Here is a 20,114-nt window from a genome sequence, read left to right as displayed (position 1 = left end):
GCTAATAGTTTACAGGTCTTTACTTCTAGTTCATATTTTATAGTCAAACATCTATCCAAGGGCCTACTGAACATCTCCACTTGTATATCTAAAAGATGGTGCACACTTAAAATGTCAAAAACCTACCTCTTGTATCCCCTCACCCAAAAAAATTGTCTGCATCTTTTTGAGCTCAGATGATGGAAACTGCATTTCCAGTTGCTCAAGTTGAAGAATATCGAGTCATCCTCAAGTCTCACGTGCCACATCAAACTGTAAAGAATTAGATTCGCCCTATCTTCAAAATATATCTAGAATCTGACCACTTCTCACCATCTCCATTAATCTCTCCACTCGGAACCACTCTCACAATATTGATTATTGTAATTATTTCCTGCCCAGTCTCTCTGCTTCTCCAATGCACAGTCTATTTTCAACATCTCAGTCTGCTCAAAACTCTACAAATGCTTCCCATTTATACAAGGCTTTATATGATTTGCCTTTTTTTTTTTTTTTGGGGGGGGGGCTCCTGACTCTGACCTCTGACTCCACTCCAGCTGCACTAGCCTCCTGTTGATGTGCTTTTTCTTCTACCTAGAATGACCTTCTCTGAGATATCTACATGGCTGTTTCCCTCACCTCCATCAAGCCTTTGTTCAAATGCTGTAACATATACAAAATGACATATAATTTATTTATTTATGTTGTTTGTAATTTATTGTCTGTTACTCCAGCTAAAGAGTAAGCTTCATGAGGATTAGGATTTTTGTTTTATTCATGATGAGGCTTAGGTGTCTAGAACAGTTTATAAATTGTAATTCATAGCATTTAATTATTATATCTACTTTTTAGTTCCCATTTGAAACCCCCAGGGAGATTATTTTGGAATTACCTAAGGTAATATGTTAATTTGGGGAGCATAATCACCTCTATGATGTGCTGTCTTGACATCTAAAACATGGCTTGTGTCTCCATTTTTTTATGTATTATTTTATGTTCTTCAATAAATTGTTAATCTTTCACATAGAGAGGACTTGAAGATTGTTATTTATTTCTAAGCACTTATAGTTTTGTTGCTAACTTGATTATTTTCATATTTTTTCTAATAAATTAATGCTGACATAGAAAAATGCTGTTGATTTTTCAATATTGATATGACATCCATCAAATTTGCTAATGTATTGATTTCAAGTATGTTATGGTCTTAGACTTTTCTAAGAGTTAAAGAAATCTACAAGTATTTTATTCTTTTTTCTCTTCCCTCCCAATTTTTATTTTTTTATTTCTTATATATTGCCCAAGACTTCAATATTCAAAACAATGTTCAAGACTTCAGTACACCAAGGAGTATCATGGGTCAAAATGGTATACTTGATTTTATAAAGTCAAGTTTTATGAAACTTTATAATGATCTAGACTGTAATGATAACTAATTGTGGTGCTTTTCATAGTAACCTTTTCTCAGATTTGGAATCGCCCTTCTATTACAAGTTTTCTAAGAATTATTATCAAGAATAAGATATATTTATCTCTTAGAGTGGTAAACTTCATTGATAGGTATTCTGATGGTAAACTATTTTTTTGCAACCTGGGGGATTAAATGTTTGTGTTTTAACCATCTACATGCTTCCCTGACAGAAATTAAACTTTAAATTAAAAAAATTTAAACTTAAAACATAAGTTTAAATTTAAAAACAAAAAGTGTTTGATTCACATTTAGTAGTCTTATATCCATTACTAATTCTTTATATGTGTAACAGTATGATCTGATTGTACTGTTTAACAAGAGGACTCCAGTGATCCAATGAACAGTAAACCTGGTAGCACTCTTTTGGGACCATTCTTCTTCTGCCTCAATTATCCAATAACCCCTAAAACTTAATCAGGTCAAAAGAAGCAGTTTTTTTTTTTTTTTTAAACATTTTGTAATAAGAGAACTAAAAAATGTGATATGGTAACAAGTGAGCAAACATTTTTTTTAAATTACCATTGCCTCTTTTGAGTTTTCAAATTTTCATTTTTGAAAATAGGTGGCTCCTCAAAATTAAATGCTATCCATGTACCATTGCAAAAGCCCACTGACATGCAGGCTAAATGAAATCCTTCCATACCAGTCACTGGCCTGGTTTGAAGTTCCACCAGCAGTAGCCACATCCTGTGGCAGAGTGGTTCTTCAGTGAGGATTTCCCCTTCTTCAAGTTATTACCACCTTGAGGCTTAGTTTCAGTTAAGCTACCAAACTCATCCAGATGATGGAGTCAGGAAAGTCCTCCAGACTCAGCCACACACTGAGCTGGAACCATGACTGCTATTGGATTTTGGAGGAAGGTCCAGTGCATAATCCCACTTCCCACATTCTTCTCACTAGCTCTTGGCAATCTTTCTGTGTCAGTCAATTGTCTTAGTTTGTAGGACAATTTGGAATAATGCTGAAATTCAAAATTGAAAGGAAAGCAGTCTTGTTTTTCCTTTCTCCCTGAGGTTTCCTGTTAATTATGCAAATTACCCTCCTGCTATCCTCTTTTATATCAAGAAATACTGGAAGAGACAGTTTGTCAAGGTTTCATTAAATATTCTTCTAGGGCAGGGGTGCCTACTAGCCTTATATTTACATATCTAAAAAGAGTCCTGAATGATTCTTCCTAGGAGAAAAAAGTTCTCCAGTGTTACTTGTTTACTCTATAGCTAAAAACAAAAAGAATTCAAGATTCTCAGTTATAAGCAAAAATGAAAAAAAAAATCCTGGCTATACATATACCTCCTTATATCTTCTTTTTAGATCATTTAAGAATTTTATAGATGAATGTTCTTCCACATTAATCATTCACTGTGTTTATTTCATGTTATAAAATGAGAAATAGATACTCTTTACATTTCTGAGTATTATTAATATCAACCATGGGAATATTGAATAGATATTCCTCATGTTTCATCTAGATTCATGACACTACAGAATGAAGTATATTTCATTAAGTTATAGTAAATAAAGTGTATTCTACTTTTAATATTATGAAAATATTAGAACATCAAAGTAACAGATATTCCTCAGATTAAAATATCCTTGCTCTTAAATTTGGTGGAAATTAAAAATGGCTTAGAATATCTGAGAAAATAATAAATATATTTTATACTTATTAATGAAATGATTGACCACATTAAACAACTGACAAGTGAAGGTCCATCAGCTACATATTTTAATTAAATAAAATTTCTAGGAATTTACAGTGTCATGATGACTTTGTAAATCTCCATGTTGAATAATAAAATCATTAATGGGGAAGTAACTATAAGAAATCATCTGGTCTAGAAATTTTTCAAGTAGGGTAATATTCAGTCAACTCTATTATAGAGGTTTATTCATTTCCATCTTTCAAACATAAGAGATAGTCAAGTCTTTCCATGTGAATCATTAAATATATTTTAAAATAATTTGTTGATACCGTAATAAAGAATACTGATTTCTCAGATCTATTATTACATCTTTTATTACATTTATTTCACCAGTCATTTTATTATTTTATTAATTTAAATTCTTTCCCTCTGTATGCCAGACAATTTCAGGTTTCATGACTAAATTGGATACAGTAAGTAGTAAAGTTCCTGGATAATATGGATCTATGGTTCTTAACCTCAACTAAACATTACAATTACTTAGGGAGATTTAAAAACAGTTATATATCCAGACTCCACCATTGGATATGGTTGAGAGTGGGATCATTTCCTTTATTGAAGTATAATTAATATATAATGTTATATTAACTTCAAACACATATAATGACTCAACAGTTTTCTACATTACTCAGTGCTCATCAAAATAGGTGTACTCTTGATCTCCTTTATCTATTTCACTCCTCCTCTCATCCACCTCCCCTCTGGCAACCACCAGTTTGTTCTCTGTACTTCCGAGTCTGCTTTTTGTGTCTTTTTTATTCTTTACCCATTTGTTTCTTAAATTCTACATATGAGTGAAATCATATGGTATTTGTCTTTCTCTGCCTGACTTATTTCACTTAGCATCATACCCTCTAGGTTTATCCATACTGTTGCAAATGGCAAGATGTTATTCTTTTTTTATGCCTGAGTATTATACCATTGTGTGTGTGTGAGTGTGTGTGTGTACACACCACAATTTCTTTATCCATTCATCTATGGATGGACACTTGGGTTGCTTCCATATTTTGGCTATTGTAAATAATGCTGCAGTAAACATAGGGCTGCATATATCTTTTTAGATTAGTGTTTTTGTTTTCTTTGTGTAAATACTCAGTAGTGGAATTAGTGAATTATATGGTAATTCTATTTTTAACTTTTTGAGAAACCTCCATACTGTTTTCCACAGTGGCTGTACCAATTCATGTTATCACCAGTAGTGCATGAGGGTTCCTTCTCCACATTCTCACCAACACGTGTTATTTCTTGTGTTTTTCTGTTTGGCCATTCTGAGAGATATAAGGTGATATTTCACTGTGGTTCTGATTGCATTTCTCTGATTAGTGATGTTGAGCATCTTTTCATGTGTCTGTTGGCCACCTGCATGTCTTCTTTGGAAATATGTCTTTTCAGGTCCTCTGCCCATTTTTAAAATTGTATTATTTGTATTTTTAATGTTGAGTTGTATGAGTTCTTTATATATTTTGGATATTATCCCCTTATCTGATATGTCATTTGTAAATCTCTTCTCCACTAGTAAGTTGCCTTTTTGTTTGTTTATGGTTTCCTTCACTGTGCAAAAGCCTTTTAGTTTGATGTAATTCCAACAGTTTAATTTTGCTTTTATTTCCCTTGTCTGAAGAAACATTATCTCATAAAATATTTCTACAGCCAATATCAAAGAAATCACTGCCTATGTTTTCTTCTAGAAGCTTTATGTTTATCACATCTAGAGAGGAATCTGCTTTATATTTTTATTCAATTCTCTCAAAGACCATGATGTGTGGTCCTGGTTGAGAATAACTGACATGGAGTACAAATATCATGTCTGCTTTGTTCTAGATTCTAGATTTGCAAGGTTTGTAAATAGATGGGTTTATATATGATGTATCAGATTTAAAGAATCAGCATAGAATTAGAAATAATAGCTGTGAATTCTGTGCTGGAGAATTTCAGAACAAAGACAAATTGTGGGTATATGTAGGAAATTTGAAATCTGAGTTCAGATCTGATTTCTGAGAGCTAAAAGCAATATGGAAATTAACAGAGACAGTCTAGGCTGACACAAAATGTCCAAAATCATAGCTGTGACTCATTTGGACTCCTCAGTACTTAAATGCTTTTTGGTTCTTATGAAATTTTGTTAATTGTTTAGTTGCTTTCCTATCTTATGTTACATTCAGGTAGGGATCTTCATATTCTGAGGATCCAGCCTACTGTCTGGCATATGGTAAAGGATAAACAGATAGCGGAGTTTTAGTGATTGAATGAATGGATAAATGAAATAATAAGTAGAGATTGAATAAATTGATAAATGAAATAGTGAATAAATAAAAGTGAGCAGAGAGAGAGAAAAAGCGAGAGAATGAACAAAAAAAAAAAAAAGAAGAAGAAGAAAATGAGAGCGAGAGGAGAAAGGAAAAAATTCCTAGGAATATGACCCTGGAATACCTGAGCTCACGTTTGAATCTCATTACTTTTTGGTAGTGTGTCCTTAAGCAAAATACCTGTGCTCCTTACTTCAATTTCCTTTTCTGTATACAATAGTTCATTACACAGTTTAGGCACATCATGCACTTGTAACAGCACCTAACGTAGTCAGAACTTAACTAATGTTAGTGAAGTAGAGTAATTATTACAAACCCATGCTTAGAGCCAGGAATCTTACAAATATGTCAGGGTAAGTAAGTACTCAGTAAATGATAGCTATTATAATTAGTTGTCATTATTCTAATGAAAGATACAATCATATTTGAGGATTTGGAGGCAAATCCAAATTTGGGGATTTGGAGTAAAATGAGGAGTATGGTGGTCTCTTGAAATGCAGGGAAGTATTTACTGAGACATCAGATTGGTTGAAGTCTTCCAAAGTCCCACCTTGAGAGTCAATGCTTGGTCTAGGATTTACTCATAGAGTTCACAAAGACATTTCACTAATAGTCCATGGAACCCCTGACTGAGTCAGTCTATTCTGTTACATACATTTCTTTCACCCCAACATTGCTGACTCACTTAGGAAATTTCCAGTGAACTGGTTCTAGTTTTTTTGTCCTTATTATTTTTGCATTTATGAATGTTTCCCTCTAGATTTGTGTTATTTCATTATTTTTGTTTCTATATTTCAGTTCTACTATATTTCTCTTCTCAGAGAGTTAAATATATCTTATAAGACTTTGCCATTTTATAGATTCTCCCTAGTCCTCCACATTAGAAATAGAAAATGTCAATGATTGCAAATCTTAGTGTAATTTTTCTGACAAAACAATAAGCTATCTCTAACCATACTATTCATATAATTATTTTCAAAAATGGAATGGATGGGACTGGTGTGACCCCTTCAATGCTAAATCCTAAGTGTATCTGTGCCTTTAATATCTGGATTTAATTAATAGTAAAATAAATTCCTACTTTCTACTCTTTGGCCCCACCTTTTTATTTCCCCTAAAGCATGAGAAGTAAAATGCATAAGAGAAAAAGAGATTTACTTGAAATTCATTAGGAGAGAGTGGAGGACCTATGGGTTAGACATAAAAAAAAAAAAAAAAACATGGGAAAAGAGGTGTCAAAATGTGCAAATCATGTGTGGAAATATGTTCATAATAAGATTAAATTATCAGCTGCCATGATGACTACAGTTAAGAATACTATATTATGGGAGCACCTGGGTGACTCAGTCGGTTAAGCATCTGAATTCAGCTCAGGTCATGATCTCGGAAGCTCGTGGGTTCAAGCCTTGTGTCAGAATCTGTGCTGACAGCTCAGAGCCTGGAACCTGCTTAGGATCCATGTTTCCCTCTCTCTCTCTACCCCTTCCCTGCTCGCATTCTCTCTCTCTCTCTCTCTGTCTCAATCTCTCTCTCTCTCTCTCTTCCCCCCCCCTCAAAAACATAAATAAACATTAAAAAATAAGAATACCATATTATATATTTGAAAGTTGCTAAGGGTAGATCATAATGTTGTCACTACAAAAATGAACTGGTAACTACATGAGATGATGAATGTGGGTTAGCTAACCTTGTGGTGATCACTTCATGATATTTACATGTAGTGAATTATCCTGGTGTACATCTTAAACTTACACAGTGTTGCAAATCAAGTATATCTCAATAAATCTGAGGAAAAAGTATCAGCTGTCAAATATAATAGCTTCTTGGTGTGGGGAGAGGTCACCCAACCAAGTATTTCATTCTGCAGAGGCAGTGTCCATCCACCTCTGAAATCTTATAAAAGGGCACCTGGATGGCTCAGTTGGTTCACCTTCTGACTCTTGATTTTGGCTCAGGTCATGATCTTACGGTCATGAGATTGTGTCCTGTGTCAGGCTCTGCGCTGGGCATGGGACATGCTTAAGATTCTCTTTCTCTTTCCCTCTACCCCTCCCCCACTTGCTTGCACTCTCATTCTCTTTCTCCCTCTTAAAAAAAAGAAAAAGAAAAGAAGGAAATAGCTATCCAAGGGGAACTTAATTATTAAGTTATACTAATACAGCACTTTAAATGTCCTCTGTTTTGTACATTTAACAGGCATTGTTTTACCACTTAAAAGAAATGTGGCATTATTTCACCACTTATAAGAAATGTGAAGATTAATCACTACTATGTTTCATAAATGGCTATTCTTTAGTAGGGTAGAAGAGCAATATGTAGTTATTAAAATATGCTCAAAATAAGCAATGACCATTAAGCCACGCTAAAATGCAGAATGAAAATGGGCACCTTAGTAATTTAACGAGACAACTGGATTTTTTAAATGTGTTATACTATTTTTTAAACAAATACTAAAGCCAGAAGTAGGATGGAAAAAATTTTAATGGTAAAGTCATTTTGTTGAAGATTATCAAATACAAAGAGAGACACATTTCTAGTATTTATCTGATAGAAATGGAAGAACATGTTTAAATTCCTGGCTTTATCTCAGAATTAACTTTAGAAGCAGTATGACTATGACATGGTAGGATGCCTGAAGCTTCAGCTTCATTCACTTTATTTGGTCTTATATGTGGGCTGTATATTTCTACCATATTATTTATTTTAATGTACATTTATAATAATGGTTTCTTTAGCTTATTTCAGATCTTTCTACCATAAAGATAATTCTCCTGCTTTAAAACAGGAGAAGAATGAGTAAGGTCTCTTTTATATTTGCTTACATTTTTAAGTTTATTTATTTATTTTGAGAGAGAGACAGAGAGAGTGAGCAGGGGAAAGGCAGAGAGACAAGGAAAGAAAGCATTGCAGGCAGGCTCTGCACTGTCAGTGTGGAGCCGCCGCAGGGCTCAATGTCACGAACTGCAAGATCATGACCTGAGCCAAAACCAATAGCCAGACACATAACTGACCAAGCCAGTCTTGTCCTGTATTTGATTTCTATGAACATATTTTTTCATGAACTTTATACAATGACGGCTGAAAATACTGTCTCCGTATTTTATTTCTCTTTGAATCCTTACTGTTTTTTCCTAAAACTCATCTTACTTATTAACAGAAACTATCATTCACTCATTCATTCATTTATTCATTCAGTTAACAAATATATTTTTGTGGAAGATGCTGTTCTACTCACTAGAGACACAAGTAATCAAAACATTTATTCAGTCAACAAACGTCTATCTCATTACCATCACGCACCAGACATCATTCTCGGCACTTGTGATACACAAAACCAAACACATATAAAAGCTCTTTTCCTTGCTGTTGCTTATGATCTAACAAGTTAGAGGAGGGTAATAGACAATAAACAATAAATGCAAATAAGATCGTCTACTATGTTGGAAGCTGATATTGAAGAAAAAGAAGGTAGATAAGCACACAAAAAAGTCAGGAGTCCTGAGGAGATGTGGAGGTAAGGACAGTTTTCTCATTTAAAAAAGGTGGTCAAGGTCGGCTTCATTGGAGTGGTGGAAGTTGTTAGCCATTTGAAATACTAGGGAAGAACATTTCAGTCAGAAGGACAATCTAAAGCCAAGGCTGCAATGTGGGAGAGTGATTGACTTGTTAGAGGAGCAGTGAGGTAGCCAGTGTGATGAAGTAAGACAGCAAGTGGGAAATTAGTAGGAGAGAGGTCAGGGAGGTCATGGCATGCAGGGAAGGGCAGTGGAGTAGGGAGATGGGAGGTGGTGGTTATTGCTGATTATAAGACTTTTGCTTTTGTATTGGGTAGGAAAAGCACTGGAGTGTTTTGAGCAGAGGAGTGACTTGATCTGACTACCAGGTAACAAGATTACCAGGGATCACTCTGTCTGTTTTAAAAATAAGAGTAAGAGGATAAGGTTAGATGCAAACAGACCAGTTAGAAGCTTATTGTAGTAATTCAAGTGGGAGTAGATGACTCAGACATCATATGTTGAACAGGAAATCCAGCCAGGTGAGGATTGGTGTGGAAGATGGCAAAGATCATAACAACACCAACCACCAGAAGTAGGAGCCCCCGGACCTTGGCCTACTACATCTGCTAAGGGTTCAGAGTCACCAAAGAGGATTGAACACACAAGGTGTTCCTTGACACATAAAGAGGTCATGGAAATGGGTCCAATTCAAATATGTCAGAAGGTAAAGCAGACAGATTTTTCTGAAAGACTGTCACTCCTCTGCTCAACACCTTCATATGGTGCCCATCTAACCCAGAGTGAAAGTCAGTGGCTTACAATGATCTCAGGAACCCCTAGTATCTCAAGAAACAGCATCATCTGCACATGTATGCCCACTTCCATCTTCTTGCTCTAGCCTATTCCATTCTAGCTATACTGATCCCCTTGAAAATCCTAAACCCACTTGTGTCTCCCAGCCTTTGATTTTTCTATGTCCTCTGCCAGATAAACACATAATGCGCTCTTATTTTGGGTCTGGGCTCAATGTTTTCTTTGCATAATCAATTCCCCTTGTATAAACTTAATCCAAATACTGCATGTGATATCTTATTCTAAACATCTTTTATTGTTTATCTGAAATTTTAATATTATTGGTCATCCTGTATTTTATCCGACAACTCTAGCCATGGGGGAGGGAAAGAGAAAGTGGATGATGACTTAGGCAAGCAAAAATTAACCATTACTGGTACTGTAGACTTTAAATAGGTTACTAGGTCATGAGGAGAGATGAACAGCTTGACAGCAGGTTTTCACATGTTATTTCCCTCTTCAAAAACCTTTGATGACTCTCTGTCATACTATTTTGTACACAAAGTGCATTGTATTTCATACGAAAAGCTAAGGCCATCTGACTCTATGGCGGCCTTTTTTCCCAGCTCCCTTTCATTTCCCTACAGCACTCGTCACCCTCTCTCCACATAGTACAACCTGTAATTTCCTCTGCAGAAACTGCCTCCCTGCCTTGGCTCATGTTTCACCTTTCTGAAATAACTAACCTCCTCCCCCCCGCTCTTATTTTACTTTAACTATAACCTTTGATCTTTAAAGATCAAACTCAAAGAGTATCACAAATAGTATCTTCTCCCTGCTCCCATATCATAAATATTTAGGCAACACATAGCTTTACGATAACATTCATTGCCATACTTAATAATTGCTTATTTGTGTGCCACTCCTCTGCTTGATGACACTTTACTTGATGTCAGGAATGTATCAGCGCATTTTTTAAAAATTGCAACACCATTCTTTCTTCCTGGCACATAGTAAGTGCTTAATAAATATTTGTTGGATGAATATATACATATATATATATATACTTAAATTCTAACATTTGAGCTTTTATTACTTTCAAAAATTAATAAATCCTGTACAGGGGCGCCTGGGTGGCTTAGTCGGTTGAGCGTCCGACTTTGCCTGGGTCATGATCTCGCGGTTCGTGGGTTCGAGCCCCGCGTCGGGCTCTGTGCTGACTGCCAGCTCAGAGCCTGGAGCCTGTTTCAGTTTTTGTCTCTCTCTCTCTCTGACCCTCCCCTGCTCACGCTGTCTCTTTCTCTCTCTCCTAGAAATAAATAAAACATTAAAAAAAAAATATTTGTTAAAAAAAAAAAAATCCTGTATATTCTTTACAGTTTAAGAGAAAAACATTGAAAGTCTTCTTAACCTTGTGTTAGGAAATAATTTCTTGATACAACACCAAAAGTGCACGGTATAAAGGGGAAAAATGGTAAACTAGACTTAATTAAAATAAAAAAACACTTGCATTTCATTTTTTTGTACTTCTAAGTTTTTACTAATATTTTTATTATTTATTAATTATTTTGTTTTTATTTATTTATTATTTTTCTTTTATAGTTTATTGTCAAGTTGGTTTCCATATAACACCCAGTACTCATCCCAACAAAAAACAATTGCATTTCAAATGGCACTGTCAAGAAAGTGAAAAGATAATCCATAGATTGAGAAGAACTATTTGCAATTTATATAAGTGATAAAGGAGTTATATCATATATATATATACACATATATATATATACATAATATAACTCATTAATAAAAATACAAATCATTCAATTAGTAAATGAGTAAAGAATTTCATAGGCATTTCCCCAGAGAAGATATATAAATGACAATAGAGACATGAAAAGATGTTCCATATCATTAATTGTTAGGAACTGCGAATCAAAATCACAAGGAGGTACCACTTCATACACACTAGAGTAGCTGTAATAAAAAGGCAATAACAAGGTTTGGTGAGAATGTGATATATTGGAAGTCACATTGTTGCCAATGGGAATGTAAAGTGGTGCAGCCATTTTGGGAAATAGTACTTCAAAATGGTAACGCAGTATTACCATATGAGCCAGCTAGTCTACTCCTTGAAATCTACCCACAAGAATATGAAACATATGTCCACACAAAGACTTGTCCACAAATTTTTATAACAGCATTATTCACATTAGCCAAAAGGTGAAAACAATCTAAATGTCTCTTACCATGAATATGCAAATAACATGTAGTATATCCACATGATGGCATACTATTCAGCAATAAAAAAAAAAAAGTCTGATAACATATTACAACATGAATGGAACTCAAACACATTTTGCTCAGTGTATAAAGCCAGTCACAAAAGACTGTCTATTCTGATTCAGTTTATATGAAAATTACCAAATAGGCAGATTTATAGTGGCAGAAGTAGATAAATCCTGCCTAGGGCTGGAGGTGAGGGTCAGCTGCAAATGATTGTTAATGGGCAAGAGGTTTCTATTTGGGGTGATGCAAATGTTCTCAAATTAGATTATGTTGATAGTACAACCGTTTAAGTATACCAAACAGTATTGACATTTATACTGTAAATGGGTGAATTTTATGGATATAAATTCTATCTCAATAAAGCTATTTAAAATAACCACTGGGTGTTCTTTTAATTCAATAATATGTCATTTCAGTTAAAGTGCCACATTTATTTTAAAGATAAGTCTACGAATCACTGTTAAATGATTTGGAACAAAAGTTATATATTCATTTTCTAAGATATAAATCATAGTTTTTAAATGATCTTTTACTCTGGAATTATAAGAAAATATATTAAGCTCACCATAAAATACATTTAAGGTTATTTGAATAGATAAAATGTTACACATTTTTTTAAAAATAGAAGATTTATAGGGCACTTGGGTAGTTCAGTTCATTTAAGCATCCGATTTTGGCTCAGGTCATGATCTCACAGTTCTTGAGTTCAAGTCCCATGTCGGGCTCTGTGTTGACAGCTCAGAGCCTTGGAGCCTGCTTTGGATTCTACGTCTCCCTCTCTCTCTCTGCCCCTTCCCTGCTCTTTGTCTCTCTCTCAAAAAAAAAAAAAGAAGAAGAAGAAGAATACTATATTGTATATTTGAAAGTTGCTAAGGGTAGATCATAATGTCACAACAAAAATGAACTGGTAACTACATGAGATGATAGATGTGAGTTAATTAACCTTGTGGTGATCACTTCATGGTATTTACATGTAATGAGTTATCATGTTGTACATCTTAAACTTACACAGTGTCACATATCAAGTATATCTCAATAAATCTGAGGAAAAAGTATCAGCTGTCAAATATAATACTTCTTGGTGTGAGCAGAGGTCAACCAAGTATTTCATTCTGCAGAGGCAGTGTCCATCCACCTCTGAAATCTTATAAAGGGGCACCTGGGTGGCTCAGTTGGTTTGCCTTCTGACTCTTGATTTTGGCTCAGGTCATGATCTCACAGTTGTGAGATTGAGCCCCACATTCCTGCATTGGGCTCTGTGCTCCATATGGAGCCTTGCTCAAGATTCTCTCTCCCGCCTTGGGCTCTGTGCTGACAGCTAGCTCAGAGCCTGGAGCCTGCTTCAGATTCTGTGTTTCCCTCGCTCTCTGCCCCTCCCCCACTCATACTCTGTCTCTGTCTTTCAAAAATAAATAATGCATTTAAATTTAAGAAAAAAAAATTAAAGATTTTCAAACACTTCAGAGAAAAACATGGAAGGCTCAGAAATGTTCCATGGGTAGTCCCAAATTTCATAGTAGTGTAAAGACCTTACATTATACATCGGTTGCTAAAGGAATTAAAAAGGTTAACATTTTAACTGTTTTAGTTGCTTGATTACTGTTTATATTTAATTAAATTTTTCTTACCTTGAGCCCCTTAAAAATATGCAATTTTTAAACAAGATTTTAATGGACTTCAGGTGCACAAAATTGGAATAATCATTTTTCTAATTAGAAAATTAACATGATTCAGTATAAACAAATATTTGCTGAATGCGTGTGTATGTGTGTAAGAATACACACTACATTCCTGATACTCATCTATACCATAGAGCATGTATAATTTACATCTGTTGATCTTTATATTCCGAGTAATGGAAATATGGTAAAGCTTAGATGGATTTAACTGGGAATTAAAAGTTCTACATTTAAGAGGCACCTGGATAGCTCAATCTCTTGAGCATCTGACTCTTGATTTTGACTCAGGTCATGATCTCATGGATCATAGGATCAAATCCCGAGTCAGGCTCTGCACTGACAGCACGGAGCCTACTTGGAATTCTCTCTATCTCCTTTGTCTCTATCCCTCCCCCACAATGCTGTAATTCTCTCTCTCTCTCTCTCTCTCTCTCTCTCTCTCTCTCTCTCAAAATAAATAAATAAACTTAAAAAGAAAACTTCTGCATTTTAATTCAAATAGGCTCTGTGTGATTACCTGAGTCTCAGCTTCTCCCAAGGTCTATAGGGTTCCAGAAATGCAAGTATATTTTCTCCAGTTACATAAAACATTTTTCAAAGCAAAAGTTTGTTTTCTAGTGAGTTTTGTAGCTTCTAAAAAATTGCCTTTTTTTGTTGACTAACCAAAATCCTCAATGTGGGAGGTAGAAGTTCTATTAAAGCTTAAGATCGTTTAGTTACTTATAAGTAGTATACAGAGTTCAAAGATATTTGCTATTGTGAAATAAACCCTGTATTATCATACCTCAGTTATACCAAATTTGGGCGTAACTGACTGGCAGTTGGCTCTAGCCTTCTTCCCTAAACCAGTTATCAGTTGTCGCAAAAGGATTAGAAACTGGCTTATCTCAGCTCAATGTACAGATAGTTGTGTCCTGTATAAAGGTCACCATCAATGTTTTTGCATTTTGTATCCATAAAAACTGTCTAGAAAGTTGGTTTTTCATTAGCTTCACAATACCTCTACATTGTATGCGGCATTGCATGCCTCATGAGCGGGCATAACTTTAGAAAGACAGTTCTTACCTCTGATCCCTCAGCAAGTGCTATGTAAACAGTGGGGGGAATAGAGTTGCCAAAGAATTATCTGGATCTCAGCAGCATCTCTGGCATTTCTACATATTTGTAAAATCTCTTACTTCTTTTACTAAATTATTAGATGTTCAGCATCTGCAATATAAAAGTTCAGTAATACCTTCAAGGTATTAGGTCTGTAGATCTGGCATCTTTAGATACCATTTTAAGATTAACTCCATCTTTTCTGCTATTTTAATTTAGATTTTCCAGGCTGCTGCTTCATGTGTTAGTTCCTAGACTTAGTAAACACTCCTTGCCATTTTTGTGCACTCCCTTTGTCTCTATTTTATCTTTCTCACTGCTTTTATGGTGCTTTCTGTTCTCCCTCTTTTCTCCTACAGTCAGTGCTGTTCTACTGTGTCATTTGCATTCCTCAAAGTTATGAGCTCTGCAAAAATGAGCAATAAAACACACAGGGCTTGTGGAAGAAAAGTTTGTGTCACCACTTTATCAATGGCGTAAATCAAAGAGATAGAAAACTTTGATAAAGTTTTCTAAAAATAAAAATTGTAGCACCGTTTTACACGTTAAACAGTCAAGAATTGCATAAATACTACAATAAATATGGCTCTTTGCCTTGAAAAAGGCCCGAGTTTTCTTTACAGAAATGCATGTCACATGGGTTTGAGGGTTTGTGCATTATTGTGAAGTGATAGAAGGTGGGGTGTCTGAAATCAGATGGAAAATTGTAACATACACAGGGAGTGGTTTGACTCACAGCATGAGATACACTGATGAGATGTTAGATGTCTGAGGAGCGCGCATGTGTTCATTTTGTATGTTCATTTTGTATGTAGCTCAGTTCAGCTACGTATGGTTTTCTGTGTTTAGCCAATGATTTTCTGATTCACAGGAGTGAAATTGTGCATAAGAAAACCTAAAATTTAGAGCATGGAGTAACATACAGAGCTGTCAGATCATTAGGTTGTATACCTGAAAACGAATGTACATTGTAGGTCAACTGTACTTCAATATATTGAAAAAAAGAAAACACAAAATTTACATAACATTCAAATTGTTTCTTCACGTATCTATTGTATTAAAACAGATTCATGTTTAAATAGTCAAGAATTGCATAAATATATTACTCGGTTAAGCATCCGGCACCGGCTCAGGTCATAATTTCACGGTTCATGGGTTCGAGCCCTGCATTGAGTTCTGTGCTGACAGCTAGCTCAGAGCCTGGAGCCTGTTTTGGATTCTGTGTCTTCCTCTCTCTCTGACTCTCCCTTTCTCACGCTGTCACTCTCTCTCTCTTTCTCCCTCTCTCTCTCTCTGTCAGAAATAAATAAGACATTACATTTTTTAATTAAAAATAAGAATTGCATAAATACAACAAAATTTACATAACATTCAAATCATTTCTTCATGTATCTATTATATTAAAACAGATTCATGTTTTCCAAAAAAATCACTACACTAAAATTAACTGTACTTTCTTTGCTTTTTCTCATTTTATTTCTTTTCTTCATGTTTATCTTTTTTAACTGGCATCTGTTATTTTCATTTGTGTTAAAGCAAAGTACACCATTATTTTCTTATTTCGACCTGGTTGTGGCCTTTTTCTTTAGTGCTGTTTCTCCAGTTGTTACCCTGTTCCCCAGTTGTTTTGTGTTACTCCACCACAAAACTTCTCCAGGGCAGCTAGGCTGTAGGACATGCTTCTGAAGACATGGGTCACCCTGGTTTCTAAGCAGCAAGGGGAGAAATCAATCTCAAAGTATTTAATCCTTTTAAGCCTCCTTCCTATGTGTTGTGTGCACTCATGACTTTTATGTTCTTAGCAATATAGAAATCAAGGCTTTTTTATGCTATACCTTTGTTCCAGCTAGGTCACATTCACACCAGAAATAACCTTCTTTAAAAGAAAAATGTGTGTAAGCTCTTTCTCTGAGAGTCATTGAAAATAAAACTTGCAAATGCACCAAGATTTTGAATAAAAGTAGAAAATATGGGGCGGCACCTCAGTGGCTCAGTCTGTTAAGCATCTGATTCTTGATTTCGACTCAGGTCATGATCTCATGGTCCTGAGATCGAGCCCCATGTCAGGCTCCACACTGGGCATAGAGCTTGTTTAAGGTTCTTTTCCACTGTGCTTGAGTGGCTCAGTCACTTGAGCATCTAGCTCTTGAGTTTGGCTTGGGTAGTGATACCGCATTTCATATTAAGCCCCATGTCAGGCTCTGCGCTGATAGCACAGGGCCTGCTTGGGATTCTCTCCCTCCCTCCCCTTCTCTCCCCCTCTCTCTCTTCCCCTTCCCTGCTCTCTGTCTCTCAAAATAAATAAGTAAACTTAAAAAAAATTCTCTCTTCCCCTCTCTCTGCTCCTCCCCTGCTTGCATTCTCTTTCTCTCTCTCTCTCTCTCAAAAAACAAATAAATAAAAAAAATATTACACAGTTTCTGTGTTCCTTCTTATTTAATAATAACATGCTGCTTATATAAACATAATATTGTTTGGATATAATTGATAAAATAATAACTGCCATTTATTAAATGTTTGGGATACATGCTAAGTGTGTATGTATATATATGCATATATATATATATGTGTATTTGTTGAGATGCATCTTTTACCTGTTTGAAAATTATTGATCTACCTTTATATTTTAATGTCCATTAAGACTTTTCTCAAAAACTTAGTTTTTCTTCAAAACTAATTAGGGCTCTTAATTCGCAGGGTGAAAGCTCTATCGGTTTCATTTCTTTAAGTTTGTGAATTTTAAATTAAAGATGAAGAGAATCCTAAGGCCATTTCTTTTTTCCTTTCCTGCAGCGTTTGTCCAACGGTTCTATAGACTCAACCGATGAAACTAGTCAAATAGTCGAACTACAAGAATTACTTGAAAAGCAAAACTATGAGATGGCTCAAATGAAAGAACGTTTAGCAGCTCTCTCTTCCCGAGTGGGGGAGGTGGAACAGGAAGCAGAGACAGCAAGAAAGGATCTTATTAAAACAGAAGAAATGAACACTAAATATCAAAGGGACATTAGGGAGGTAAGTGATTTATAAAATTTTCAGTCTTTGCTTTCTGAATGCTGCTTCTGAGATGCTTTTTGCAAATCTCGCATAATGACATACAATCTTTACATCTATTCAAAGGACCGTAATTTGGGATGCATTATATTACTCAGGAAAAATGTCCACTAAGGCAAAAATAGTTTATTTATTTTCTCAACCCTTTAAATATGTATGAAAAGAAAATTTCATATCAAGTCTCAGGCAGAGTAAAAACTTCCTATAGTTTAAATGAATTTTAAAAATTGTAAGCTGCTAATTTCAAATAGCTTTAGATGTGAGTATGAATAATGAATTGCTGCACTTTTAGCAAATGTGAATACTTAATATCATTACTTTAAATTTTCCCCCTCTTATTTTGGTGTTGTGTCTGTGAGTGTGGATGTATACGTGGGAACCTGGGAATCTTTTTTTCTCCATGTATTCAGTTCTTCTTAGATGTAACATCGCTTCATCTGTTTAAAAGAGTACTTGAAAGTTACTACAAAACTTATAGGGAGAGGTTTTTGTAACATTGCCTAACCACCTTACCAACTAAGGTGAAATGTTTAGAACCTTTCACTTTCTCACTGTATTCAATTAAAAGAAAATTCATATGGGTGAAAAGTTTACCTTTTACCTTTTGTCATTTTTACTTATTCTTTAAAACTACATATTTTATCTTATTTATAGTTTTGTATTTAATTAACTAGTTGTAATTGGAGTTGACTCTACTCCATATATTCAGTTGTTTCCTTCCCATTCCCTCTTGAGCCCATTTTATTTACTTTTGCCTCCAGCATCCCATCAAATCTGTTCTTATCAAAGTCATTACTGACCTCCATGTTATTAAACATGGACCCAATCATTTCTCCAACTTATCCTGTCCTGATTCCCAGATGCCTGGAAAATTAACGTATTCTCAAAATTAACATATTCAAGACTGTTTTCCTGTTATTCTCCCACCCCCAAGGAACCAGTTTCTTGTAGTCTTACACATCTCACCTGTCTTCAATCCCATTATTGTTGTTCAGACCAAAAGCCTTGGAGCTGTCCTTGGTACCTATTTCACACACACTGCATATGATTCAGTCATAAGCCCATTTCCAGCTTCAATATTTATCAATAATATGACCTCTTCTCACAATCTTTATGGCTCTTCCTTATTTTACACAATCACCTCTCTGAATTACTACAGTAGTCTTGTGACTGGTCTTCCTTCTTCTGCCTTTGACTCGCTCACCGCAGTCTGTACTCAACATAGCAGCCTCAGTGACCTGTTACAATGTTAAGTCAGCTCAAGTTACCTTTCTGCTTCAATGGCTACCTATCCTACTTACAGTAAAATCTGTCTTTGCAGTGACCTATGAGCCATGTACAATCTCCGCTACCACCTTTCTGACCTCTGGGAACTCATCTCCTACTATTTCATTTTAGCCCACTCTGTTCAGTTAAGATGGCCTCTTAGACTAGCCAGACCTATTCTATTGAGTTTTCTTTTCCTCTTCCTTTCGCTCTCATGTTTTCTTCTCAGCGACATGTTCCCTAACCTTGTTATTTGCACATGAACACTCTTCCTCTTCTTTCATTTTCTTTGTTTTGTCTCACAGTTTATACTGTCATCGGACACAATATGTACTTTACCGACTTACCTGTTTGTCATATACCTCCATCTCCACTATACATAAAGATTCATAACGGCTGGGATCTTTTTGTTTTTGTCATGTTTTGTTCACTATTCTATTCTAATCACCTACACAACTATTGAACTTATGATAGGCATTCAAAAAACTTTGTTGAAAGAATGGATATTTATAGGTGTTTGATGTAAATATCAGAAGACATGGATGAGTTTAGAATGTGTACTAAAACAATACCTGTTATCTAAGAAAAAAGGGTGGATGATCCTTGAAGTGGCAGGCTGTTCTACTACCATGCAAATGATGGTTCTGTGCTCTCTACTCCTTTATATGAAGCGATCGTTCAAGGACATGTCTCTCATCTTCACTCCTTAGCTGAAGGAGTTTATATCTCCTTCAGTGCCACTCTTCTATATCACTATTAAGAAACACTAAGATTTCTGGAGGAGAGGGCAAGATGGCGGAGAAGTAAGTAGCTCCGTACTTGCACCCGCCCCCATACATCACACAGAAAAGATCCGAAGACATTGGAAACCTTACAAAACCTGAGAGATTGGGAGAAAAAAGACGCAGAATCCACTGAGAGAGCCTTCTAACGTGAGTGCGAACCGGGGAAGATAAAATCGGGCCGGGATCGGAGACTCCAGGGGGGAG

General features: G+C 35.4%; 1 protein-coding gene across 1 annotated transcript in view; it reads left to right on the top strand.

The window, feature by feature from the left end:
- LOC120223926 (liprin-alpha-2-like) overlaps nt 1-17,820 on the top strand; it is a gene marked incomplete at its 3' end in the record, with an annotated part of 359,204 nt that extends 341,384 nt beyond the window's left edge. The window contains exon 9 of the mRNA XM_039222153.1: nt 17,599-17,820. Within this exon, the coding sequence (XP_039078084.1) occupies nt 17,599-17,820 (222 nt within the window). The remainder of the gene's footprint in view (nt 1-17,598) is intronic.
- Nucleotides 17,821-20,114: the final 2,294 nt, after the last annotated feature.

The sequence above is a fragment of the Hyaena hyaena genome, unplaced genomic scaffold, assembly GCF_003009895.1.
Source record: "Hyaena hyaena isolate Hyena2069 unplaced genomic scaffold, ASM300989v1 scaffold_1079, whole genome shotgun sequence".
NCBI lineage: Eukaryota > Metazoa > Chordata > Mammalia > Carnivora > Hyaenidae > Hyaena > Hyaena hyaena.
The sequence above is the reverse complement of the archived record's forward strand: the minus strand, read 5'-3'. Positions and strand labels throughout refer to the sequence as shown.